The 27706-nt window shown below is 53.2% G+C and overlaps 1 protein-coding gene across 5 annotated transcripts in view; it reads left to right on the top strand.

Moving 5' to 3' along the window:
- Positions 1-27480, top strand: part of PTPRE (protein tyrosine phosphatase receptor type E) — a 157632-nt gene extending 130152 nt beyond the window's left edge. For 3 of the 5 annotated variants that reach the window (XM_044382253.3, XM_048218882.2, XM_044382255.3), the window contains 11 exons: positions 2849-2968; positions 4112-4275; positions 8090-8225; positions 8570-8719; positions 9052-9145; positions 10167-10243; positions 11098-11232; positions 14399-14524; positions 15106-15272; positions 16971-17106; positions 20303-27480. In XM_044382253.3, coding sequence (XP_044238188.1) covers positions 2849-2968; positions 4112-4275; positions 8090-8225; positions 8570-8719; positions 9052-9145; positions 10167-10243; positions 11098-11232; positions 14399-14524; positions 15106-15272; positions 16971-17106; positions 20303-20377 — 1380 coding nt within the window. In that variant the 3' untranslated portion in view covers positions 20378-27480. The remainder of the gene's footprint in view (positions 1-2848; positions 2969-4111; positions 4276-8089; positions 8226-8569; positions 8720-9051; positions 9146-10166; positions 10244-11097; positions 11233-14398; positions 14525-15105; positions 15273-16970; positions 17107-20302) is intronic. The other 2 variants (XR_008957956.1, XM_044382254.3) reach the window with 2 other exon arrangements.
- Positions 27481-27706: the final 226 nt, after the last annotated feature.

Raw genomic sequence — 27706 nt, 5'->3', positions numbered from 1 at the left:
AATACACTGTGTTCCAAGAGTCTCACTGCCCCAGACCATGATGCGAAAATGTCACGGAGTTACTTTTTTCAGCCGAGGGTCCCCGGCCGGCCGGCCGACTGCTCTCACGCCTTGGCGGGAGCCACGGACCTCAGAATTGAGAGGCTCAGCGTGGTGGGCATGTAATATGGCAGGCCTCGGACTAGAATTAAAAATGGATTTCCTGGTCCTCACCCAGACCAGAGAAATGCGTTAGAAAAACAAGGTACATTGAGGGAATATCACCCGTCACCCCCGTATTAGCTGTTTCTAATGTAAGAACAGGACGCGCGTACTTTATAAGAACTTGAAACCTCTATAAAGAAGGTTAAAGGGATTCACTTCCTACATGTGACAGATGTTCCTTCAGGTCCGCTCTCCTGGACAGACACTGGGGCGGGGTGCAGCGAACCAGCTCACAACCTCCCCGCCCCCAGCGATTTATATGCCGCTGGGCGGGGCAGACGTTGAACAGAAAGCAGATCAACGTAAACTGTGTCAGGAGGTGACAAAAAATAGCAGGGAGCACAGGGCCCGAGGTGGTCAGGGAGGGCCGAGCAAGCCAGGGGGACAGAGGGCTCAGTGGGCGGAGTCCCGGGTGGGGGGGCATGCAGGGCTATCTTTGTGCCTTCCAGCCCTTCCCTTCTTACCTATGGGACACCGACCCCTATGGAATAGAGCAGAGCACAGCTTGATTGTGGCTTCGGGGCAGGAAGGAGGGGGAACCCCCAGAGGGAGGAGCACCCCCTCCTTGGGTATGGGGCAGGGCAGGGCCTGGAGTGGCACCGTGTCTCCAAGGCTGGAGGGAACTTGACTAAATCCAGGCCGAGAGAGGCACCACCGGGCAGGGCGATGTGACTGCCAGGCCGGAATAATCCACTGGGGCCCCAGCCATGCTGGGAGCAAAACCACTAGAAATGCGTCGGGGAACCAGGCTTGGGCTCTGATGGAAGGCTGAGATCAGGGGCCCGTGGAAGGCTTCTCAGCAGAAAGCAGGGCCTGAGTTTTAGGAAGTGAGCTTGCTCTCCAGAGTAGAAGACTTAGAGGCTAGAAGGAGACTTGCTAGGGATGGGAAGACATTTCTAGCATGTTCCAGTGTGAGGGCCAGAACCAGGTAGCGGCAAGCAGGTGGAGAGGAAGGGCCTGTGTGGTGGGAGACCTCTGTCCTGCTGGTGCTGGTCCAGCATGTTGCTGGTCTCCACCGAGACCCACTGTCACGCACTGGCCTGGGACCCAGGCAGCTGAGCTTGGGCTCAGGGGAAGGGCTGCCCTTTGAGACGGAAGTAGCGGGCCTGGTTGGGGGAGTTCCACTGGGGCTCGGGGGGTACACTGGCCCACAGGCAGGGCAGGCAGGGAAGAGTCCCCTCCCGGTGCCACCTTAACTAATTTGTTTTATGCGTGCCAAACAGCACAGGAAAAAGCCTCCAGTCACCGTTTCCTGTTGGGTAGGATGGGGTTTTTGTTTTGTTTCCAAGGGGGGTTGGGACAGGGCTGGAGACGGCCACCCTTCCCACGGGGTGAATCCTGTCCTGTGGATGGAAAGAGTGACAGGAGACAGGGGATTCGAGGCAGGAACGCTGAACCCTTCCCACGCTCCGAGCAGATGCCTTGGCAGGACCTGGACCTCAAAGAGGAGGCGGATGCTGCCCTGGGAGCCCCGGGGTCCTCTGGGACCAGCGGCCCCCCTGCTGCCACTTGCATGGGGGAGGGGGGCGCGGGGGCTTGTTTACAAACAGGAGACCCAGTGAGACCAGCACAAGGGCAGTGGGTCTCCGAGAACGCCCCCACTTCCCCCGGCAGGCATCCTGTTGCCATGCCACTGGACATTTTCTCTCTGATCTGTCTCCGAAGCCTCCTACTGGATTTTTCCATTTCTCTGACTCAGAGCCGGCCTGCTTCTGTATCTTGATTTTCACCATTTCAGATGAGATCATTTCTCAATAGAGTTCCTTTTTCTTAATTGCTTACACTTCTGTTGTCTCCGTGGCTTCAACATTCTGGCTAAACATTGTGAAATGCAGTAGCTCTGACATCTCATGATCTGGCCGGAGGGAGGGGACCGTGGCCACGACGGGTCCAGGAGGCCGAGGGTGGAGAAGCAGCCACACGCACAGCCCTGTGGGGGGCCCTAGAACCAACCCCTAGGCCCCAGTGGGGGCCTTTCAAGGGGAGCATCTCAGGGGGTCCTGGAGGGACCCCAGGAGGCCAGGAATGGCCCAAACCAGCACCTTTGAGCGATTGATTCTCCTCAGGGTGCTTCAGAGATGTCCTGGAGGAGGGAGGGGATATTGTCCTGGGGCATTGCTGGGTGGTCCTCACGCACTCCTGTTGCCCTGTGCTCACGGAGGCCTCTTTCCCTTTATGCTGCGGGCGCACCGCCCCCATGTGTAGCCATTGGTAGCTCAGAGGGAGAGCCAGTAAAGAGACGGGTCTCTGCGCAGCAGTGCGCCCGTCCTCGGCAGTTCCCCGCATCAGCCTCGTCCCACGTGGTCAGGAGTGGGGAATGCTAAGCTGACCCCTCTCCAACAGCAGACCAGGCAGCTTTGTCCTGAAAAAGCCATCCTGCTGGGTCCAGTGGGAAGTGTTTGGGGAACACGCTGTTCTCCGTGTGAGCCTCACCCACTGTGGGTCCAAATCAGAAAGGGGCCCAGGTATAGACTCAGGGCTGCCCCCCCACCCGTTGCGTGGCCCTGCTTTCTCAGGCTCTTTCCCAGCTCTGGGAACTGTCTGATGGAACCTGGTGTGTGCCGATGGCGGCGGGGCCGGGGGGTGCTGACGTCCCTTTCGGTGCCGCCAGACCTAGTTATCTCTGTGCAACCATCCCATGTAGGAGAAGTGCTCCCAGTACTGGCCGGACCAGGGATGCTGGACCTATGGAAACATCCGCGTGTGCGTGGAGGACTGTGTGGTTCTGGTAGACTACACCATCCGGAAATTCTGCATACAGTCCGTAAGCATTTTCAGTTATTGGCTTTCTGGAAAGGCGATCCTTCAAGAGAGCAGTGTCAAGAGTAAATATATGTCTAATTGTTTTTAATATGAAGAGCCTTGTCTCTCCCCCTGACCCCCAGTGTGGTAGCAGCTCTCATGAGTGGGGGCTTGGGAGGACCAGATGCCAGGTGGGGACGGGGTCGGGCTTAGCGGACTGAGGACGTGAATCTACAAGAGGAGACAGGTGCACGGGCCCACCTCACCATTTTGAGTGGAGGGAGTTGAGTCACTTGGGGGAGGGGGCCCCAGGATTGGGGTTCTCACCCCATAGCATGATGTCATTTCACACACTGAAGTCATGAGGTGGGACTTTTTTTTAACAGTCTCAAAAGTATTTCTGTAACTCCTCGGTATTTGTGATGCTTATTTCCTGCTTGTCCCCCCGCACCCCTGCCTAAAGGAATGCAAGGCATTCTTCAATACAAATGCCTGTGTACAAAACAGACGAAATAGAGATTTGAGAAATATAAAAAAAAATTGGGGAAAACAGAAGGTCATGGTGTGAAGAATCAGAGGTAGAAGGGTCGGCGTTGTTAGCTGCAAAATCGGAGTCTGAGGTTTCTAGAAGCCACAGCAAAGAAGGGAAAGAGGATGAGCTGTATCATTTTTACAATCCCCTGCTCGTGTCCCTTGCAGTCACACTCACACATGCATGCGCACCTGTGTATCCACTACCTAGCCCTCCGTGATCCCAGGACAGAGAGCCGCGCTCACGGGCCATGGGTAGGCTGGCCAGCCGCATCGTCTTCTCCCTCAAAATTAAGACGCTCTGGGGAGCGAAAGGGCATGTTGCTGGTAATGACGCAGACAGGAAGTGGGGCTGCCAGGCAGCCCGGGACGTGGCCGCCCTGCTCACCAGTGGGGTCCGTGAGCCCAAGGGCCAGCTTCAGGGATGTGTCTGGCTGCCCTGGGCCAGCCTGCCCTGGGCCTGGGACAGGTGCAGGCCCTGAATGCAGCCAGGGCGCCACCAGTGTCCTCACCGCTGCCCAGGGCCTAGATGGTGGGGTGTGTGCGTTGGGGGGAGCAAGCATCCTCAGAAAGTGATGTTGGGGAAGGGGGGAGGCTCTGTCCCCCGACTCATGTGTCCCCCTGTCCCCCGCAGCAGCTCCCCGAGGGCTGCAAAGCCCCGCGGCTCGTCTCCCAGCTGCACTTCACCAGCTGGCCCGACTTCGGAGTGCCTTTCACCCCCATCGGGATGCTGAAGTTCCTGAAGAAAGTGAAGGCCCTCAACCCCGCCCACGCCGGGCCCATAGTGGTCCACTGTAGGTATGTCCGGCTGGGGCCACAGGGCAGGGCCCCCAGAGGTCCGGGCCATCGTGGGTGATGACCTGTGGGCCAGTATCGGGGTGGGCAGAAAGGTAGGTGGGCCCTGACCACTGGAACAAGTGACACCTCAGAGTCTCCCTCGGGGTGAGAGCTGGGGGAACACACAGCCCACTCCGTGAGACCAGAACCCTTTCTTCAATGGCAGCTGTTGGGGAACCCCAATACCTAGGACAGACAAACGCCAAGAGGCCGGGTAGATAGAGCTAGTGGGGCTCTGGGCGGGTTCACTTAGCCTGCCCTCTGCCGTCCCTGGAGACCCCCAAGTCACCTCTGAGGGTAAAGCTGGAAACCACACTTCCATGGGGAGCCCCCAGTCTTGATACAAGAGTGTGCAGGGCTCAGCGGGGCTGGGGGCCATGGTCCAAGCACAGCAAAGAGCGGCCAGGAGCGGCCGTCTAGGCCCGGGCGTCCTGAAGCCCTGGGTCTATGGTCTGGGCTGCCCCTTCTCCTCCCAGTTGCGTTCTTGTCCTCTGCAGTGGGAGGGACAATCCTGGAGGGACCTGGGACCCGCCCCTGGGGGTGAGCTTTGCACGAAGCTAAGTACTACAGCGGCCTAAGCTGTTAGCACTGTGATTATTCCTTGGGGTGTGGAAAAGCAGCTTCCGAGAGTGAGCACTTTTTCCCTAGCAAGTGCCCTCTGCCTTTGCACACCTCGGGGTCCCCTGGTTGTCTTCACACTGAGCTTTCCTTGCCTCTGGCACTCGTGGAGCCACAGAGGCAGGGCGCAGATTAACACCGTCCTCAGCTTAGATCTCCATGCCCACCTTGGCTTCTGCCGCAGAAGGCCATGTCCGAGAAAAGGCCTTGGACTTGGAGTTGGGTGACTAGCTTGTGCCCATTCTGTTTTTGAAGACAGTGGGACAAAGATGAGGAGTACTCCCCTGCCAAACTCCCCATCCTCCTGGCGGGTGCTCGGTTAGAACCCGAAGACAGTTTGGGGGCCAAAGGGTCGGTCCCCGTCCTCCTGGCCAGGCATGGAATCCTGGACCTGCCCCTTGGGAGCTGAGGGACACTCGAGCAGCTGTGCATTAAGTGAGATGGCATCTGTGGGATCACTGGGGCCGGCCCTGCAGGCTCCCCCGAGCAGCTGCCCTGGGGCGGGGAGCAGCGTGGGCCAAACCTGCTTGGCTGCAGCCTGGGGGTCTTGTCGGCCACTCCTGTTCTTGCCCAGACTTCATGGAAGCCAGAGTCTCTGTGTTGCTGCTGCTCAACACCTGTGTGCCAGGCTCAGAGTGTCTGGATGACTGTGTGCAGGGGCCTTCTGTCCCTTGTCCCTTTTGTCCTTTGGCAGGGCCAAGACACTCCCAACCAACCTGTCTGTAATGGCCAAAACCACGTGTAATCAGGGTGACAGCCCAGTGAGCAGGGCCTTCCCTCTGCCAGGTGGAGGCCAAGCCCAGATGGAAGGGCCTGAGTGCCCGCATGGGGACTTCCGTGAACCCATCAGAGCCCCGGGGCCTGCTGTGGCAGAGACCGTGGGGACTTTGGAAGCCTTTGGGATCCAGAGTCCAGTGGCCTCAGCTGGAGAAGTCGTGGCAGGAGGGGCTCCACGTTCTGTTCCTCCTGACCCTTCCAGCTGCTGCCTCTCCCTGACTCAGGCTTCTTGTGGGGCCGGCTGGCTCAGCTCTGAATGGGGGTGGAGATAAGGACACGGGCTCTGCGTGTGGGTCAGGGGTGGCTGCAGGGAGCGGGCGCGGTCCTGCGTGGTCCTGACCCCTCCAGATCTGTCGTGCGTGGAAACCTTAGGGAATGACCACTGTCCTTCCTCTGCTTACTTCCTCCCTGCTGCAGGGACCCAGGACAGGTGCATTTGCCATTGATCTTGTTGTCATGCCAGGTCCCCCTCTGTGGCCACGAGTCTCTGCCTTTGCTGCTGAACGTGCACTTGTCTCCCTGTGGCGATGTTTTACCCTAGCGCCGATTCCGCAGCTCCCGGGCGCGCCGGCCTTCTTTTATGTTCTGTTTGGCTACCACGGTTCTAGTATCTGGGAAGTGGGAGGAGTGGCACCCTCCATCTCGGGCTTCCCACAGCCCCTCTGCTCCCTGGTGGGTCCTTCCCCTCCTGAACTCAGGCCCCTGGGAGCCGCCCCGCTCTGTGTGGGCAGATGGGCGGTTCTGGGCGCCTGCCTGATCGCGGTCATGTGGTGACAGGAATTCCTGCCAAGAGTGCGGGCCTGCTGGAAGCCAGCAGGGTGGGGGAGAAGGCTCGGGCTGACGGGCAGTCCCCCCACTCCCAGAGATTCGGGGCGGAGTTGACTTCACGTCCCACCTCCAAGTCATCCTCACGCCTGAGCTCCTCGGCTCCAAGCCGTGTCCGGCCCGGGGGCTTCTGCTTCCTAGTTTCCATCGCTACGACACACTCATCCCCGTAGTTTGACGCTTGATCACTTAAAAGGAACCGACATTCTCTGCCCGAGTCCCCTTAGGAACAGCGTCCCCATGGAGGTCAGCGGCCTCAGCATTTCCTGGGGGGGCCCGTGCGGTCCTTTTTCCAGGGGCAGAGCGGCCTCTCTCACATGCATGGGCCAGGCGAGGGGTCCTGTACGAGGCTCAGGGACCCTGATAGCCTTCAGTTGGTGATTCCGTGGCCTCCTTCACATACGTGGTGGTGGTGGGGGGTGTCTCCCCTGGCTCTGCACCGGATGATTTTCTCTGACTCTGGGCCTGTAAAAAACTGAGACTCCCCAAAGGCTCTTTCGTGTTTGACCCAATTTCCCCCGAGATGAGGGGGTCTGGCCTGGTGTGTGTGGGGGGGGGGGTCTTCACTGTTGTTCTAGCCCATTTTGGAGACTAACTGGAAAGAACGGTATCTCCCACCCACCCCCAGAGAGAGGAAAGTTGGGGGGGAGGCGTCACTCACCGAGCTGTGAGCCTCTTTGTTAAAGGGGTTACTTTCCTTTTGTTAGAGGTTAACGCTGCAGGGGCTGGAGGGGCAGCCCCGTTCGGCGTGCATTCTGGGGAGAGACGCCGCACGCACGAGTCTGTGTCACGAGGGACTTTCTCGTTCAGCGACTGTGGCCGGAGCGCCACTGTGTGCCTGCTCTGTCCTGGGTGCTGGGGAACAAATATGCATGGCCCCACAGTCTGGTAGAGACCCACCTGGGACAGCAGGTGGGCGAGGGCAGGACGGAGGTCCTGTAGGCGCCATGCGGCCTGTGTTAGGACGGCAGGAAGCCCAAACCCAAGAATCCAGTCGGGCAGCTTCCTCGCCAGGAGACGGCTCAGCGGAGACCCTAGGGACCCGCTAGCCTCGGCCAGCCCGGGGATGAGGGCGGGGAGGCCAGGGAGCGCGAGCCGGTGCCTCCCTTTCTGGCTGACCTTGGCTCAAGAGCCAGCCAACCAAGCCTGGGAGCCTCCTTCTTAAACAGAACTTACAAGTGTGACATTTCAAAAAATCCACTTACACACACGATAACAAGATCGCATTTGGTTACAGAAGAATGTGACTCGCACAACGTCACAGGAGGCCACTAGAACAGATCTTCCCGAGTCGCCTTTCAGCAGTTTCTGAAATTAGAGAACAATTTGAGATGATTTCACCGAGATTGTGGTGCCCTCTGGTGGCCGCGCTGGAGATTTGCTCTTTATTGAGGGAGGAAAGGCTGTGTTGAGGGACGGGATGGGCTCTCCCAGTGGAGGGCGGGGGTGTCCTTCTGTCCTGGCGCACAGGTCAGCTCTGCAGTCCTGTCATTTACTTCGGTGGGGGTGGGGTGCTATGTGACTCACGACGGGGCATCTTTGCTTCTCCCTGAAGCGCGGGCGTGGGCCGGACGGGCACCTTCATCGTGATCGATGCCATGATGGACATGATGCATGCCGAGCAGAAGGTCGATGTCTTTGACTTTGTGTCCCGAATCCGCAACCAGCGCCCTCAGATGGTTCAAACGGACGTGAGTAGCGCCATCCCCTGGCCCAGCCCCTCGTCCTGGTGTGAGCTGCCCAGAGCAAACCCAGACCCCTTTGCCACCCCCAGACCACGCGACTGTGCCCCACACGGTGCGTGCACAACAGTGCCTGGCAGGGACGGCGTGCTCAGTAATGCCAGCTGTCATAGTCTCCTTCCTCGACGTCATAAATGGTCATTATCAATGGCTGGCAAGCGACGTTTGCCCCCAAACCTCCTTCCCTGGGCAAACGTGGGGAAGAGGGAGGCTCTGTCGGAGCCGCTGCACTCTGAGCGGCCAGAGGCTGCAGGGCTCACGCGAGGGTGCGGGCGCTCCGGGTCTCCCCGCAGACGCAGTACACGTTCATTTACCAAGCCTTACTGGAGTACTACCTCTACGGGGACACCGAGCTCGATGTGTCCTCCCTGGAAAAGCACCTGCAGACGCTTCACGGCTCCACCACCCACTTCGACAAGATCGGGCTGGAGGAGGAATTCAGGGTAAGTGCGAACGGACTCTAGGGGAAGATGGGTGACCGGTTAAAGGAACCCACTTTCAATCACTGCCCCTCCTGATGGACTCCAGAAAAAGCGGGGTGGCCACCCCACCCGTGACTTAGGGGAAGAATGATGAGGAACTTTGAGAGCTGAACAGTGACCCGCGTGGGGGAGTGTGTCGTGCACACGGTTTTATTTCCCAAGATTCAGGAAACGTCTGCAGGCAGAGAAAGAGATTCACAGGTGCCCTTGACAGTCGTGCTGTTACGGGGTTGAGGGGTTCGCTCAGGAGTGTGGGCGTTGTGACTGCAGGGTTGTGTCCTTCTTGACTGCAGAAACTCACCAACGTCCGGATCATGAAGGAGAACATGAGGACGGGCAACCTGCCAGCGAACATGAAGAAGGCCAGGGTCATCCAGATCATCCCATGTAAGGCCGCCTGCAGCAGCCCCGGGGAATTTAAACCCTCACGGGAGGGCGGGATCGGGGTCGGCACGCTGTGAAAGTCTTTGATGACCCACCTCTGTGAACCAGGGTTCAAGGGCAGGACACCCTCTGGGTCTGGAGTTAAGGGCCCCTGGGGGCTATGGCGAGTGCTGGGAAGAGAACACCCACCTGTGAAACAAGGACAGGTGACCCAGGCAGTCCTGTGTGTCAGGTGGGCATCTTGTGATATGAGACGTAGATGGTGGGAGAGGGAGGACTTCTTAGAAGTGTATAGATTTTCTTTGGTCATGACTCTGGGGCCTCCCAATTCCCATTTCATCCCATCATGCCCCAAGCCTGTACGTGGAGGTGGGGGTCCTGCCCCAGGCCTTGGGGAGGCAGAAACAGGCAGTGGTGAAGTCAGGAGCCTAGCCTGCTGAGGTCCTGGGTAAGGGGGAGGAGGGAGTGTCTGTTTGTTGAGGGGGGGAGAAAAGGAACTGCACGGGGATCAGAGGAACCGCAGGAAGGGGAGAGGGTGCCGTCCTGAGGAGAGGGAGCGCCTCGTTGCGGGTGGGCTCCGGGCTCCTGACATGCATTAGTGGTCACCGAGCATCAGAAGTGCGAGAGGGCAGGGTGAAGCCTGCCTCAGCCTCAGACCCTGGCTTCTTGGCAGCTGTGGCCGCCATTCCAGGCCGCCTGCCTGACCACACTCCTTTCACGCCCGAAAATATTTTTTAATATTTAATAAAAACCAATATTTTTAATGCTCCTATTGTGGTATGAATTACCTCAATTCTTGACAAATGAAAATGATAACTGGAATATTTTCAGAGCTCTTCTACCAAAATACAATTTTCTGGGCCAATTTAATTAACCTGTTTTATAAAGTAAACCTTCCAGGGACTTGACTTGATGTAGTGATTTTATTAATAAGTTTTATATTTTGGAAGCTTGTAGCAACACATTGAAGGTTGCAAGGCAGGACTGGTGTGTGTACTAACGGAAGGGACGTCCTGCTTTGCAGATGACTTCAACCGGGTGATCCTTTCCATGAAAAGGGGTCAAGAGTACACGGACTACATCAATGCCTCCTTTATAGATGTAAGTACAGCAGCCCTCGACGTGCTTTGCGAAGATGCACGTTTCCTTCATCTGTGATCACAGGGACTCTTAGTGAACTGCCTTTCACAGTCGGGAAGGAATCCTAAAATCCAAACCATTTCATTAGCAGAATTACTTACATGGAAAAAAAAAGAAGAAGAAGAAGAAGGGAAAAAAATGAATTTTGGGAATAGAGACCATAGGCGCACTGCTAAGTAATTGCTAGTTTCATTCTGTTTTTAAGACACAGTAATTTTTCCGTTACATCCCTAATACGCACCGGTTACCCACGGGTGCCTGCGTGGCTCTCTGTCCTGCACTGTCTGTGACCCGCTCCACGTCGGGGGACGGGGCTGTGTTCAGGGCACAGTCCCTGGCCGTCTCCGCGCACAGTGGGGTTAGCTGAGGAATAGGTGGGGAAGGGCATGGCAGCCGAGTCTGCATTAGAACTCCCCTTTGCAGATGGGGAAACTGTGCCAAAGGTCCCTTGGGCTGGGTGGAGGAACTGGATTGGAACCCACTTCCTCTAAGTCCACACCCGGTCCACCACTGTGTTGCTAACTGAGCTGCGACACAGGAAGTTGGGAGAGCAGGGCCAGCGGTGCTTTCGCAGGTGGCCGGAGCCAGCGTGGCTCGAGATGACCCCAGTGCTGCGGGGGAGGTGCCTCGGTTGCAGAGTGTCCTGACCCGTGGCAGAACGCATGTGTGCGTGGGTCTCAGCTGGGGCGCGGCTCGGCCGGGGAAGCTGGAGAACCTTTCCCGTCCTCCGGCCGTGGGCTCTCCTAAGCCCCTGTGTCTGCAGTGGAACCGGCAAGAACGGAGGTCACACTCTAACCTCTGTTCCCCGTTCGAAGGGCTACCGACAGAAGGACTATTTCATCGCCACCCAGGGGCCACTGGCACACACGGTGGAAGACTTCTGGAGGATGGTGTGGGAGTGGAAGTGCCACACGGTCGTGATGCTGACGGAGGTCCAGGAGAGAGAGCAGGTCAGGGGCGCTCGTGGCCGGCCTGGGCCCTCCCGGGGGCAGTGTGCACCCACGGTGGCCCAGCCCTCCTACACCACCCTGGTGGTCCTGCCGTGAATGGCCCACCCGCGGTCAGCTGCTGAGGCCAGGCCGCAGCGACGGGGGAGGGACACAGGCTGGAAATGAAAACAAAGTTCCATTTGCTTAGCCATGACCACCCACACTGGCTTTTGTTCTTAGCCTACGTTTGATTTAATCAGCCGTGTAAGTCTACGGTTTTGTATTTTCTGCAAATGCAAATCTGATCAAAACCTGTGGAACAAAACAACATTTACTCACTTTCTTTAAGACATAAGGGCATAGATATTGATATGGGCACCTTACAGACACTGTCCCAGTGGAACTGAATGAGTCCGTGTTTCCCTGTCCCCAACGATCCATCCGGGGACTTTTTGTACTGTATTTATTTACCAACATAATAAGTACTCACTCACGATAAGTACTCATAGTAAGAAACCACTACCCAACAGAAAAACCAAACTTTACCAGTCATGAACACCTACCTGGGGGCTCTCGCAAGATATAACCACTACCCTGGATCTGTGTTTTGGATATCTTTGCTTTTTTTAAAACAGCACATGGAGATATAATTCACACACCATTCCATTCATCTTTTTAAAGGGTACAAGTCGGCGATTTTAATATATTTACGGAGTCGTGCAACATCACCACTATTCAATTCCAGATCATTTCCATCGCCCCCAGGAGAAGCCCCATACCCGTGAACGGCCAGCCCCCGCCCCTCCCGCCCCACGAGCACTAATCCGCTTTCTGCCTCTGTGCGGTTGCCTGTTCTGTGTGTTTCATGTGAATGAGATCATACAGCGTATCTTGTGATTGAGTTCTTTCACTTAGCGCGTTTTCAAGTTTTAACCGTGTCGTATCAAGAATAGGTTCTTTTTTTCCTGATGACTAATATTCCGTTGTATGGGCGTACCACATGTGTGTACCATTCATCTGTCGATGGACACTTGGGTTGTTTCCACTCTGGGGCTATTATGAATTATGTGGGGAATGCCCATGTTCAAGTGCTTACAAGATGTGTTTTCTTCAGTAGACACCTCGGGGCAGAATTCCTGGGCCACGCCATAACTCTGTCTCTCGAACTTGTCTAGCTAGACATTTGGAAGGACGGCCGGACTGCTTTCCCAAGCAGCTGCCCCGTTCGACATTCCCATCAGTGTGTGCAGGGATTCCAGTTTCTCCACTGGCACTTTTTACTACTGGTCTTTTTATTTATTTATTTATTTATTTATTTATTTATTTATTTATTTATTTTAAAGATTTTATTTATTTATTTAACACAGATAGAGACAGCCAGCGAGAGAGGGAACACAAGCAGGGGGAGTGGGAGAGGAAGAAGCAGGCTCATAGCAGAGGAGCCTGATGTGGGGCTCAATCCCAGAACGCCGGGATCACGCCCTGAGCCGAAGGCAGACGCTTAACCGCTGTGCCACCCAGGCACCCCTTCTTATTTTTTTTAAATATCTGTTAATTTGTTATTGGAGAGAGAGCGAGAGAGATCACAAGCAGGGGGAAGGGCAGAGGAGAGGGGGAAGCAGACTCCCCCCTGAGCAGGGAGCCCAATGTGGGGCTCGAACCCAGGACCTGGAGATCATGCCCTGGGCTGATGGCACGTGCTTCACCGACTGAACCAGCCAGGCGTCCCACCAGTGGTCTTTTAGAAGGCACGCTGGTGGACGTGTTCTTGGCTTTTTCAGAAATCTTTTTGTATCCTACACGTGTATGTCTAAAGCTACTGTTCAGTTCCGCTCGCTTTCGAACTTGCTATAAAGGGTGATCGTAGCGTGTGTTCTGCTGCCTTGCTTCTTGCGCTCAGAAGATGCTTTGGATCCTTTTCTACGTTGACGCCTCCAGCTGTGGTTCATCATCAGTATTTTATTGTGTCCCACTCCCATACTGCACATCCCGCATCCATTTATCTGTCCCTTCTACCGTCACGGGCATTTGGGTCGAGTCCATTTTATTATTTGACAAATGGTGCTACTGGCACATTCTCCTACGGGTCTGATGCTACACAAGGTATAGCCTGGTCCAAAGAGACAGAACGCTACGCTGGAGAGTGTGTGACAGTTGGAACTGACCAGGTAGTTCCAGGTGCTTTGCAAGGTGGTTATGGATGCCAAAGTGGACAGGGGCAGTGGAGGAGAGAGATCACGCACTGACGTCCTAGTGTCATTAGGGATCTTCGTGTTTGCTGATTGACTGGGTGTACGTACCATCCCTTCGAGGCTCTGACTGGCATCCCTCTGATTCCTCGGAGGTCAAGCGTATCTTCATATATTTATCGATGGCACGTCCCCTCCCTGCAGGATGCCTGGCCATGCCTTTCCCCCCCTGGAAAGGCATGGCCAGGCATCCTGCAGGGAGGGGACGTGCCATCAATAATTTTGCTCATTTTGCTAGTGAGTTGTTTGTTCTTTTTGTATTGATTTATAAGAACTCTTGACATATTCTTGATACTAATCCTTTGTCGTTTGCACGTGCTGCAGATATCTTGTCACCGTTACTGGCATGTAACTGGCATTTCACTCTCTCAACCATATTTGTTGATGAAGTGAAGTTCGTTGTGTTCTAATCTGATGGCACCATCTTTGTGTCGTGGGTGGTTACTTCTTTTGAGGTCTTGTTTAGTAAGTCCTTCTGCACCCCAGAAAGAAAAGACGTTTTCTTCTAAGGCTTTCACAGTTTTGTTTTTGACTTTAAGTCTTAACCTGTCTGGGTTTACTTTTACGAGGGTTCAAAGCTGCCACATATGGTAGTGCAGGTTGTGCACTGCCCAACTCCAGGGGGACTGGACTGTTCCTATCAGCCCTGGTAGGGTGTGAGTCAGGGACCCAGCCCTTTTCCTATATGGAAAACCAATTTTTCCAGCTACGTTGATTGGATAATCTCTTCTGTACCAGAGTTCCAAATACAGACCTTTCTGTTTCTGGATTCCCCTGGTCAACAGGTATTAACGGGCATTCATATTTGTATTTGTAAGTGATTTACCCGGTCAGATGAAATACGCTAAATGGTTTGAGAGCAATCCTGCATCATATCGTCAAACCGTTAACAGCAAATTATTTCCTATGAGACTTAAATTTTTATTTTATCCCCCAAGGATAAATGCTACCAGTATTGGCCAACAGAGGGCTCAGTGACTCATGGCGAAATAACAATCGAAATAAAAAGCGATACGCTTTCAGAAGCCATCAGCATACGGGACTTCCTGGTCACCTTCAATCAGGTATTGTCACCAGAGTGCTGTAGGCTGTCGTACGCAGAAGGCACTGCAGCGGGCCTCAGGGTCTGCTCTGCTTGCGATTGTCCTGGAATGTCCAGCTCCTCCAGCCTTTCCTAACTGGTTTATTTGTATCAATGGTCAGCGCGGTGAATAGGGAGCCACGTTATCAAGGGGCAGATCTCCTCTGACATTCGGACCTCCATGGTCACCTGTCTCTTGCTGGAGCATGAGGATGGGGGAGCACAGTGACCAATCCCAAGAAGCCTTCCACAGCCCCCAACACCCTACTCAGGAGAAATGGCAGTGGGGAGGGGCGGGGCAGGATCCCTTAAAGGTGTCTGGTGGGCCCTGGCAGGGGCTCCGGGACCCATCTTCTGCATATCCTGCTCCCCACTCAGAAGGAAATTCTGCTGCCCTCTGCTCCAGGGGGTGCACACGGCCTACAGACAGCCTGGCAGGACCCTCAGACCAGCCAGAGGGGGACCGTGCTGGCTGTCAAAGGCCCCAGGAGGGTGGGTGGGCCCGGGGCCTGGTCCTGGGTGGTCAGGGTTGTAGTGAGTGGAAATGCCCTCTCCTGCCTGCAGCCCCTGGGTCACCAGGAGGAGCAGACCCGTGTGGTCCGCCAGTTCCACTTCCACGGCTGGCCCGAGATCGGGATCCCGGCCGAGGGCAAAGGCATGATCGACCTCATCGCGGCCGTGCAGAAGCAGCAGCAACAGACGGGCAACCACCCGATCACCGTGCACTGCAGGTGAGCAGCCCGGGCGCCGGGGCGCCCCCTCCTGGTGGGGTAGATGCAGACCCCCGCCCCGTGTGCTGCTCCCCTAGACTGTATTTGTAACTTTCCCCCCCACACATAGCTTTACATGCGTAAATGTCATCTTACATACACGCAGGAGGTGTTGTGGGAGGAGGAGCCAGGAAATGAGTCAAACACACATTTCCACGAGCTTTTGAAGTCCTCCGAAAACCTGCCAGGCACAGCTCAGACAGCCGGGCTGCCCACCCCTCCCTGTCCTCTCCCCCGGGTGTAGGGAGCCGAGTCCGTGCTACAGCACATCCTCGCGGCAGGCAGGTTTTCTGGAGCCCCCCGAGGATGTCCGGGCCGGGACTGCTACCAGAGGGCTGCAGCCCCACTCCGGCCCCGAGCCTGTCAGCCCAGCTCCCAAGTCAGGCGCAAGAGAGGCCAAAGGAGGGACGTGCTCGGGGGATGCTTGGAGACGATAAGCAGCGTTGCAAGCGCGGAAGGGCGAATCTGGCCAAATCTAGAGACTTGCCAGCTCAAGGTCCGGCGCTGACAAAGCACTGGCTATGCCACCCCTCCCCCACGCCAGCAGGGGGCCTTGGTCACCATTACAAAGCTCTTCCTAGCCAGAGTTTGAGGTATTTTCATTCTCGGGGGTGCTCATGCGTTTCTAAAGCTGCACTTCTATTTCTTCCTCCACACGTGGCATCCACTGTGTTTTGCAACCGCCGCTGGCCCCAGCCCACCCAGCCCTTGGAGCCACCAGAGCCTGGGCAGAACCCTTTGCCTGGGACTGGCCGGGGCGCTCTTCCGGCCTGGCCAGCAGGTGGAGCACAGGCCTCCGGTTTCAGTTCCTGGGGGGCTTTATAGGAGGCATTTAGAATAAACAGAAATGATTCCCTTTGTGTTCTGCCTCCACAGACCCAGAGTTTAGCACACAGAGGGCACCAGGGATGCAAAGGTGAACAAGGTCCCACAAGGGCAGATGTGGGGACAGGTCATTGAAATAGGACAGGAGCCTTAGAATCAGCCCACACGCGGGACTCTGGTCCTGGAGGGTTTTCTGGAAGAAGCCAGCCAGACCGCCCACTTTAGGCCTGGTTGCCTGGCTCTCCTGAGCGTGTCTGGGCTCTGCTCTTGTAGGATTTATCCAGCGTGTCAAGAAAATGATCATCTTAAAGACAGTAGACCCAGACCTTCATTGCTGGGAGGTGTCCCTTCTCTAAGCTGTTCCTGGCAGTGTCTCCCCCCTGTCTTCACCCCACACCTTCTGAACCAGCCCCTCTCAGAAGGCGGTCCCTAGCACAGAAGGAGAGTCTAGACAGAGATGACCTCTCCCTCGTCCCGAACCAGGAGAATCTGCATTTCTGACAAGTTCCAGGCAATGCTGATGCTGCTGGTCCGGGGACCACACCCCGAGAACCACCGGTCTACACAAGAAGGAGGGGCAGGGTTGCACTAGCTTGAAAGCTTGTAACCTGTGTCCGTCCAACTCAAGAGATACCTTTCTGCTGCAGCTGGGCAAGTGTTTTTAGGAATTTCGTGTTTGCTGAGTCTTGCTCAGGATAGATGATCGTTAGGAATCCAAACTCTGATCGCTTCCAGTGACGACGGCCTCTGATGTGTGGGAGCGGCTGCGGGCTGTCCCTTTCTCATCCCCTCGGCTGAGTTTGGTTATCTGCATTAAGTACTTTTCGTCCCCAGTGCTGGAGCCGGGCGAACAGGTACATTCATTGCGCTCAGCAACATTCTGGAACGAGTCAAAGCCGAGGGCCTTTTAGACGTATTCCAAGCTGTGAAGAGTTTGCGACTTCAGAGACCACATATGGTGCAAACCCTGGTAAGAAACGGAGCCATGAGGATGTTTCTGGAAGGGTCAAGAATTGTCTTACGTTGAATTTGATGTCCATTTCATTAAAGGAGCTCGCGTGTGTGGGGAGAGGAGGGTGAGTGTCTCAAGGGAAAGAGCCCATGGTACCGTTTGCGGTGAAGCTTTACGGATCCCCTTCTTTCCTTGTCTCTGGCTGGGGACTGTCCCCTGGTCAGGACACGGGAGGAGGGGCGCACGCACGGCTTTAGACTATGAGACCCCCTTGGATAGATGCACTGATGATACCAGCTTTCTGTGTCAAAGTGAGTCTTCCACCGTGTTCCGGCACCGTTCTCTTTCGTTGACAAATCCACACACTTTCTGGCTTGCACAGACGTGCCTCCTCGCCAAACGTGGTAATTGTCCTACCCCAACAAGTGCTATTTCAAACACTGTTATAACCCGTCGTTTTTCTCCAGTCTTCCTATTTTTAGATTTGCCCTCCCTGTCCACTCACTGCGTGGCTAACAGGATCCCAACTCCAGCAGGCATAGGAGGCGGCAGGAGAGCCCTTCCACAACCTTCCTGTCGCAGGGGAAGCCCAGCCTCTAGAATCTCCTGAGCCGAGCGGGATTCACCCCCCACCCCCAGGCTGGGTGGGAGCACGGTTCTCACCCTGGCCTCACGCTAGCCTGGCCTGGAGAGAGTTCAGATTTCTCCATTGCCAGGCTGCCCTCATGCTTTCAGGGGGTGGGACCCAGGCATGCATCGGCATATTTAAAGCCGTCCCTGGTGATCCCAAAGTGTAGACAGGTCTGAGAGCCACTGTGAGTAAAGGAAGCGGGATGCCTGCCGGTCCCCCACACCCCTTGCCCATGTGCCCCTCTTGGGGCCGGGCCATGACTGAGAGCAGTAAGGAGATGGTGCTAGGGCCCCTCCGTTCTTCTTACAGCCCTGGTCCCCATGCAGACAGTCCTTCTTGCTAGAGCTCTGGAAGGTGCTCGAGAGGTCCTTCTAAATGTCATGCTGCCTCCTGATAGCTAGTACCTCCCAGGAGCACCACGAACGTGAACGACTTGGGCATGGAAAAACCAGACGCAGACCCCTCCGTGGAGGGTTTTCTAGATCAAAGCAAGAATAATGAATAGGAACACCCTCCAAAAAAAATGCCGTTTTTAATTCTGAGCCAGACTCTTTCAGCTTCTTGCCTGTTTTTAAGTCCACTGCAGGCTTCCCCAGGCAGAGGCCGGAGCTTTTGTCCTGCCCAGCTCCCAGTTAAGTATAAACGCTAAGCCATTCCGTTGATGTTGGGCTTCGGGCTGTCATCCCAAATGCACGGCTGGCCCCCCTTGTGGCTCTGCGACCTTGAACAAGCTTCTTCCACTTTCTGGACTTTAGCTCCTTATCTGTGGAACATAGGGTGATGGCACCTGCCTTTAGTCGACGTGCACATTGGCTTCGCGTATATCCGTCAGGGGCCCCACAAATGTCTGGCCTAGGGAGGCCCCTGGCGACTGTAGCAAAGAGCATCTCTTGTCTGGCTCAGCATACAAATACTTCTTGGTTTCGAAGGGACCTCAGCTCTCATAAATCCGTCTGGTCTGACCCATGTGTCCTATCTCCAAAAGCCTCTCCATCTGAGCGCCCCCCTGACTCAGCTCTGCTCTTCCCACTGCACCTCTCCCCGCACCCCTCCCTGGGAAGCTGCCCATGGCTGTCGTTTAGCTCAGGTCTGTGCTCTCTGGGCCGGTGACACAGTTTAACAGAGCGTTTATAACCTGACTTTGAAAGCCAGCAAATTGCTGGCGTCTGCAAGACTCCAGAAATAGACTTTTAGGCAACTGGCATTCCAAGACTAAAAGTGTGGGGTTTTTTGTTTGTTTGTTGGTTGGTTGGTTTTTTTCTGGGAACTTTGTGCCTTGATTGGAAATGTCTGTGACCTGAGGTGTGGCCCGTGTCATCCCAATAAATTGCAATAATACAGACCATTGATCCCTGGCCACCAGTGACTTGGACTCAAGACACAGTGTGTCTGGGTCACAGTTAGTCTTGTTTGCTGCTAAAACTCAGAGTGGTTAATGGCATCTCCACCTCCTCCCTGATTGCAACCAGCTTTGATGTGTGGCTGAAGGAACTTCCAAATATTGGGAGAGAAGAAGGGAGGGGCTGGAGGCCACACTCAGTCTCTCCTGCTTCCAGCGTGCCAGGGTCTGCAAGTAACCAGACCCTGTTAACTTAAGAAACAGGTTAGCTGCCGTCTGCTGTTACCCAAATCTTTGGGGTCCACTCCCCATCTGCCCATTGATCGTCATGCACACACAGTTTTCCAGAATCTCTGGCAACTGCCGTTGACTCCATCTTTTACGTGTCTTCCTGCGGAGTGCCCGGTATCGGCAAACACCGCAGGTCCTGCGCGGCCGCCCCTCCATCCACCCACCGCCCTGGCCCCCAGGCTTACCCCCTCCAAGAGCCGAGGGAGGACAAGAGACAGATGATGTGCAGACATGTTTTAATGAGTTAAATGACTTAGAGAGAAGGCAATATCCTTCTGAATTCTAGCAAACTTTATATAAAACAATGTCCCCTTTAAAGAGTAAACGTAGGCTTAAAAATAGCCTAGATTTTCATCTTTTTTAACTTCCATAGATCACTCCTTTGTTACTTTGTGAAGTTTATCTGAAGTTCAGTATTCTGACTCTTCTCATTATCAGTTCAAAAATAGTTGTTTTCCAGTTTAAATATGAAAACTGAAGACCTTTTACTCAGACTGTCCTAAAATACGCCAAGTTGAAACTCACCATTGACGTGTTCTGTATAAAACAACAGCGTTAGGGGCGCCTGGGGCGCTCAGTGGGTTAAGCGTCCGACTCTTGGTTTCGGCTCACGTCATGATCTCAGGGTCCTGGGATCGAGTCCTACGTTGGGCTCTGTGCTCAGCAGGGAGTCAGCTTAAGAGTCCGTCTCCTTCTGCCCCTCCCCCGCCCTGCTCACACTTTCTCGCGCACGCGCTTTCTCTCTCAAATAAATAAATAAAATCTTAAAAACAACAACAATAACAACAACAACAAACACCCAGGTTTATTTGGAAATGTTTCTGTGCCTAAAAAGTAACTATTTTATAACCGGTCACACTATTTTATGTCTTCTTTTTAAGTGTTTCTCCTAATTAAATTAATGGAAGTTTTAAAAAATATCATTTTAACGTATTCTTGTATTTTTTTTCCAGGAACAGTATGAATTCTGCTACAAAGTGGTACAAGATTTTATTGATATATTTTCTGATTATGCTAATTTCAAATGAAAATTCCTGCCTTAAAATATTTTTTAATTTAATGGTCAGTATATTTTATAAAAATCATGTTAATTTATTTCATAGTTGACATTAATACCCGTCCTAATTTCTTTGTATATATTTTGTTATGCTTTAAAGGTCACCTGCTATAAAGTCATTAAATCTTAAATACCCCTTTTAAAAACTGGAATAATGTATTAAGGTCAAGTAATAGCCCATAAAATATATTTCTGCTAATATCAGTAAATATTTTAATTTGGCATTAGGTTCATCACATCCCCGAATTTCACACCTGCAGCACCTCGAAACGTTAAAAATCTTAATATGCAACGTGTGTTTACGCAGGAGAGTAAACACAAAGCCTGCTGTTAGGAAAGTGGTCGAGGACTCAAAAATCAGTTGAAAATTCTCTTTCCTGACAATGATTTTACAGCCCTGAGCAGTGGCGTTTTGTGGAAGGTAAAACGTTCATGAGGATACCTGTAAATAGGGAGTTCTGTGAAATCTTCCATCCCAACTCACGTTTTGATTTTTACATTTAAAGATCGAAGACGCTACAGGCTGAATGCAGGTATAAAACCCGTCAGCGCCGTTGGTGGCTGTAGCGTGAGACTTAAGCTCGCGTTTGCTCAAGGTGGGTCCCGGCTGTCTCGGCTGGAAGAGGGGAGGTGGAGGCATCCGTGGTAAGGTTCACCCACGGCTCTGGGTACAGCAAAACCAGCTCTCGGGCTGTGCTCCCACGTCGCCCCTCGCTGTCCGTCTGTCTGGGCATGGGACTCAGATGACCCCCTGAGAATCAGACCAGCTGCCTTTCTCGCCCTCGCCTCCGTCCTGCCTCCCCCCCCCCCCCCAGCTGGTCTTGAGCTGTTCCACGCGCTCAACACCAACTCTCCCCAGTCCTGACGTTCAGATCAGTCCGAACGTCTGACTCGCACAGCTGCAAGGAGCACACGCTTGGGGAGACGACCACAAGCAATTATGCTTTAAACTTTCTGAGAAGCATTTTGGTATTTCAGAAGAAAAAAAAAAAAACCTTGTAAAAGCTAAGATTGTTTGTAAGAAAAGAAATCTTAAAATCTAGATTTATATAGTTTTTTTAAAAGTCCCACTCCCCAATATTTAAATAAAAGAGAAAGAGAGAGAAATCCTTAAACCTAAGGCTAGCTTATTTTTGAATGGAAATACTACTGAGACCTTTGACACTGGGTAATGATGATCTCACTGCCGGACAGGATTGGTTTGTGGGACCAAAAAAAAGGGGGGGGAGAGGAGGAATGTAGAAAAGTTTAATTTAATGACAGTGATTTTTCATGGCCAATAGGTAGCCGATGAGCACAATGTATTAAAAAAAAAAAAAAGACACCTGCTTTAACTTACAAAAAGCATTTAACATGTGCATTTGGGGTACTTTTTTCTTTTTTCTTGCTTTTTCAAAGAAATATAAAGGCCTTATTTGACATTTCCACTGAGAAGCGATTGCACCCTCCTATTGCACTGTCCATCCCGTGTCCGTCCCTGGTGTGCACAATGCAACCCCAGGGCTGGTTACATGCTAATCGTCACTTTGCGGTAATCAAGCCTCCGAGGCTCCCCTGAGCACCCCCAGGCAAGAGGAGCTGCCAGCTGGAAGGGCATGAGCACAACTTTGTGACCGCTGCCTCCGCACCTGCCAGCCGCATCCCTGGGCCACACACGCACTGCCAGACACCCCCCTCTCCCTCCCGGTACAGTGAGAATGCATTGGGGTCGAGGAGGAACATGGAGGGAACTTTGCAAGATGCACCAGTTGGTCCCATATGTTTTCATTGTTAAAATCCCAGTCCAAAGCCTTTCTTTGACGGAAGGAGAAGAGAGAGAACCAAGCTTTTGTCTGGCACCAACCCTAGAAACCGAGGAGGCTAGCTGTGACTAGTATCGTATCTGAGGGTTCAAAGTCAAGGGAATGAATTTGGGTCTAATTTAGGAACCCTTATTAGAATCTGTCAGGCCTTTTCGTGGCCTACCTGGTATCTCTTGGATGGAGATTAAGATCAAGCTTATCCGGGGTGCCCTCAGGAAAGTGCCCCATGTGTGTGTTCTTCTGGTCCCTGTGTCCACTGCAGGTGTCCTGGCACCCACTGTGGCCCTTCCGGTTCTGGAGACAAAGCAGAAGCCACTGTCCCTTGGAGGCACTTGCCTTTCTGGGGGCCTGGGAATTGTAGCCTCATGGCCTCTGCCCAGCCCCCCCCCCCACCAAGTCCAAGGCCTCCGCAGTCCAAAGAGTCTCTTTGGGCACTTGGGGACCGCTACCCTATCTGCCAGCCAGAAAGCTGACCTCTCCTTCCCCCTCGGTCAAAGTAGGTCCGTTGTAGATAACAAACAGCGCCACGAGGACAGCGCTCAGGACGCCGTTCTTCCCCTCACGTTTTTGTATGTTGCATGCGATTGCATTCAAATGCCAAATAGCGATTAGGAGCCTACTGTTCTGATCGACAAGCCTTACGGTCACTGTGTGACTCACCTTACTGTTTCTCTCCACGTGCTAGACGAATGAAGAATGCATACCAGTGTTTTAAAAGGTATTTTTATGTGTTTTTAAAAACTTTTTAAAATGAGCCTGACATGTCTGTTTCAGCATTCCGAGACATGCCCATGTTATTTTTAAAATGTATGATTACTGATACTTTTGTTTAACTCAGTTGTGTTTAATTTATGTGCAATCTTTATAATATATGTATGTATTCCCGTTTCAACTATCATACTTTCTTTTATTACATCTATAATTTGATCTTGCTCTGATTATAATGCCAGTGAATGTTGCTGAATTCTTTGTATATGCAAATTGCAAGATCTAAAACATTCTGATGCAAGGATAAATCTTTACTTTGACTTCCAGCCTGTGTCTCTTTCTTCCATGAAATCTCTTCATTTCATTCCTGTGCCTTACATCCTTTTAGACAAGACATTCATTAGGAGGTAGACATTGATTTATGTGGACAATTAATTTAGGACTTCTAAAATCTAGCTCAGCCCTGGCATGGAAACAGCGCGGACACTGGGCATGGTGGCTGGGGGGTTGGCCTCAGCTTCCGGAAGGCGTGAGCTGTGTGTGCAGCAAGAGTAATAACTCGCCCTCTGGGAGCCTGTGCTCCTACTAGAGTCCAAACAGGAATCTGTGCTCTGAGCAGTGGTGTCTCGGAGTCCCCAAGGAAGATGACAGAATGCTTAAAGTCCAAGGCCATGTGGAATCAGAAAGTCCTTCCAACAGTGCTTTTCTTCCTAAAATCTGAAATCCTGTTCAACCTCCCTCTGCACATTCATATGTCTCTGGTCATCCCCAAATCTCTTTCTGCACCCCTTCACCTTCACCTCCTTCCCGGACCCACACACTGGCGTCCTCTTTCAGATATGCCAGGCCTAATGTGGAATTTAAACATACGCTTATTATTATTTGTTGTATTTATTTAATAAATTTTATGAGGCTTGTTATATTTTTTAAAATGGATGATTTCATAACCTTTTATTTCCCTTTATCCCTCCTCCTGCCCCCAGATATAAGCTGCTATGAAATGCCATTTGCTCCTATGGGCCGTTTAATTATTGGGTGTTCCTTATGGGTCTGTCTGTCTGCATGTCCCTTATCGGCTCTAGGTACAGCAGGACCTGGGGTAAAGGGACCTGGGAACTGTAGGTACAGACAGGGGAGGTTTGGGAGAGTGATGGTGGGGACAAGAATGGTCATCAACTAGACAACCGGGGACCAGGTGCCTCAACCAACCCAACCAAGCCCACAGCCTCCGAAAAAGAAGAAACACTGGGCCGGCCACCAGGGCGTCCCCCCCCCCCGCCCCATCAAATGGAAACATTCAAACATGACTTCACATGCTAATGACCTTGGACAGACTGGCAGGTTAGCCCAGCAGGTTACCCAATGGCTGAAGGAGCTTAGCCCCTCACGAGGATTGAATGATGTGGATCAGGGACGTGCCTTTTAGCAGGCTTCGTGGCATTTCCAAGCGCTGAAGGACTCAAGGGTGAGACACATCCGAACTTAGAGAATTAATATATGAAGACTTTGCATCTTAGAAGTGACGGAACATGTCCCGTGTGCAGTTGTGTGAATCGCCTTTTCGGTCAACGTTCTGTCTTAGCATCTGGCCGTGCCCGCACGTGCGTAGCCTCCTCATCGGCCTTTAAAGGGCTACTTGGAATTCTCCAGACCTCACAAACTCTGATGGTCATCCCTCCATGATGGACATTGGCTTGCACGCTCCAGTGTCACGATGAAAACATCTGCACACCCGTGCGTTTGCTCTCGGGTAAAAGTGCTTCTCGAGAAGAGCTCCTAGGGGTGGAGTTTCCAGGTTATACGCATTTTAATATGTATCCTCTTATAGTAACTGCCAGATTGCCCGAAGATGCCCCAACTCGTTTACCGCCCATGGCCCAGCTGGTGCCCTTTTCCCTACGCATCACTAACCCTGGATATGAGCAAACCTCTTAGTTTTTGCAAAACTTAGAGGCAAAAAAGTCATACTTCATTTCAACTTGCATTTCCCTAACTTCCAGTGGGTCGAGCATCTTTTCACACTTTTATTATTTGTATTTTATCTGTGAATCACCAATTCGTATTTTTTATCCATTTTCCAAATTTTTTATCCATTTCCAAAAAGTCGTCTGACATTTTCTCATTGATTTATTGTGATTCTTTTTATCACATAGACACTGACCCTTTGTTACTCGTATTAGAGGTATTTCCCTCCAATACTTTACAGAGGATTGTCATCGATGGCTGTTTAAACCCCTTGTCCAGGAAGCTTTGGGGCTCACCAGCTTACAGAGTGTGTTGATGAGCACGAGGCTGGTTCTGCCCAGTGGCAGGGCTGTCTGTGGCTCTTGCGTGGAAGTACCCAGTCAACATACCAAACAGAACTTTCCTTCCTATGAAATCATCGTAGAGACGTGAAGAAGGGCTTCGTGTGAGCAAGTCACAGGCATTTTGTTCCTTTGTAAAGACCAACATTCATGAACTCCCATTTACAGATTACGGAATGCTCATGTGCCCGTGCTGGAGGTGCCGAGATGGGGAGGGCCGTGACCATGTCCTCGGGGGCCTGCTCTGTCTGCACAGCCCTGGAATTGCGGGGGGGGGCGGGGGGGGCTGAAACTGTGTCTGGGAAGATGATTCCAGCAGCTCATCTAGAGGAAGTTCCTAGGAAGCCCAGCAAATGATAATATCCCAGCCACGTATCTTGACTCATTTTTAGGGACGAGGTAGCCTTTGCTTTATGGAGTTGACATGTGCGATGGCGTCTCTCCATGACAACCTGGAGGCCTCTAGCCGGTGAGTGCCGGGCAATTGAGTCCCAGGTTCCCTGTCCTGACTTGTGTGGAGGATTGAGGGAGGCCTTCCCTTCCTTTCTTCCTCAGCCCCTCCAGGGAGTGATAAATTCCAGACACACCTGACAACCTTTCTCTACCTCCTGAGAACCTCTTCCCCAGGACAAGCGCACTGACCCCCGGCCCCCACCCCCAGGGCTTGTCCTGCACATTCTCTTCCAGGATCTAGACCAGACTCCGGCGGCCAGATGAAAGACCGAGTCTGGCAGCCCTGGGTCAAATCCTGGTCCCTGGACCCACCCCTTCTGCCCAGACTGGTCCGATGTGGCTGGGGGTTCCAGGAGTCCCCTTCTCTGTGTAGGAGGGCCGCTCCCGCAGGGCTAATGTGACAGCTCCCTGGCCAGGAGAAAAAGTCACAGTCCTGCCCTGGCAGACTCGTAGAGACACGGACACGCTGGCAAAGCAGGCCTTCTGACACAGCCCCGGTCTGCCGCTCCCTGCTCTTGGCTTGCGTTTTTGCCTCCTTTTCCCCCCACTCTTCCTTTAAGAAAAAGCCCGTGGGTTTTAAAATGTCATTTCAGACACCTGGCTGGGCACCTGGTGTGGCTGGGCCACTGGAACATGGTGACGGTGAATACCTGGTCTGCCCTTCACGGAAGGACAGAGCTTCATCCTAGCGAGGAGGCCGACTCCCGGTCAGTGCGCTCTTTCCGGAGCACATGGCACAGATTAGCACAGGAGGGCTCCGGAGCAAGGACACGGCACCCAAGCCAGACCGGGAAATGGGGGACCCTTGAGGGGCCTCCACCAGAGCCGAGCTCAGGCCTGGAGGGAACCATCTAAGAAGCAGGGAGGTAGGGAGAGTCCCAAGCAGAGAGAAGTGGTGTGTGTGGGAGTACGTGTTACTATGAGTGTGGACTTGCGTGTTTGAGTATGCGTGTAGTACTGAGTATGTACGCATGTTTGCATGAGTGTGGGGGGGGGGAGTACGTGCTCGTATGACTGTAGGGATGTGTGTGAGTGTGTATAGGAGGACGTGTTACTAGGAGTGTGTACGTGTGTAGGAGTACGGGTGTGCTCGTATGTGCGTTACTGGGAGTGTGTACGTGCGTGTATGGGGAGGGGGCCGGCCTAACGGAAGTCAGCCGCTGGCTGGTGCAGAATCAGGTACAGAAAGTCAGAGAGCCTGGCGGGCAGATCATGCAGAAGTGAGGAGGCAAAAGTGAAAATTTCCCCTCCCTGAGAACTTTCTATCAGATGGATGTTGCTCACTTCGACTCTGAGGCCCAGAGAAGTTAGCAAACCACACGGCAAGTGGGAATGTCTTTCTCGCACCCTGTTCTCAAACACAAAGTTGGCCTCGTTGGTTACTAACTGTCGGATGCTTCCCCGAGTGAACCGTGTGTCCTGGGGACAGGATCGATCAAACACTTGTTGGAATGAGCTTTCCTACCCCAGGACCTGCAGGCCTCTAAGAGGAAGACCAGCCTTGCTCTGCTCCGGAAATGCACACACTCACGCAGGTGAGGAGATGTGCCGATATGCTGCAGTGAGGTCTTTGGTTAGAACGGAACCCTAAAGGGTTTTTTAATTAACCAGTATATCCCATTCCCCAGGCATATGGCTAATTGAAATTTTTCTATATGCAAGGTTCATAATTATTACTAAATCTGAAATGTTAGCAGAACAACTTAATCAGAGAAAAATCCCATTATTTTACATTTTCTTGTATTTTGCTACCACAACGACACATTCATGACTTGCACCCTCAAATAAAGTGGCTTTTCTCAGCAGGGCTGCACTTCCTTGACTTCTCCCTGGTCTTCCGCTCCCCAAGATCCCACCCCTCTCGGGCCCAGTTCAACCATCACCTGCCCCGTGGAGGCTCTCAGGTGTCCCTCCCAGCCCCACCCCAGCGCCCTCCACCAGGCCGGCCCTCTTCCGGACGACCTCTGCCAACAATGTCCCCAATGCTGTTACAGCAGCCGGACTGCAAACACAGCTACCACTGACCCAGAG

Source organism: Ursus arctos, unplaced genomic scaffold, assembly GCF_023065955.2.
Source record: "Ursus arctos isolate Adak ecotype North America unplaced genomic scaffold, UrsArc2.0 scaffold_7, whole genome shotgun sequence".
NCBI classification, from domain to species: Eukaryota; Metazoa; Chordata; class Mammalia; order Carnivora; family Ursidae; genus Ursus; species Ursus arctos.
This window is presented reverse-complemented; position numbering and strand designations above follow the sequence as displayed.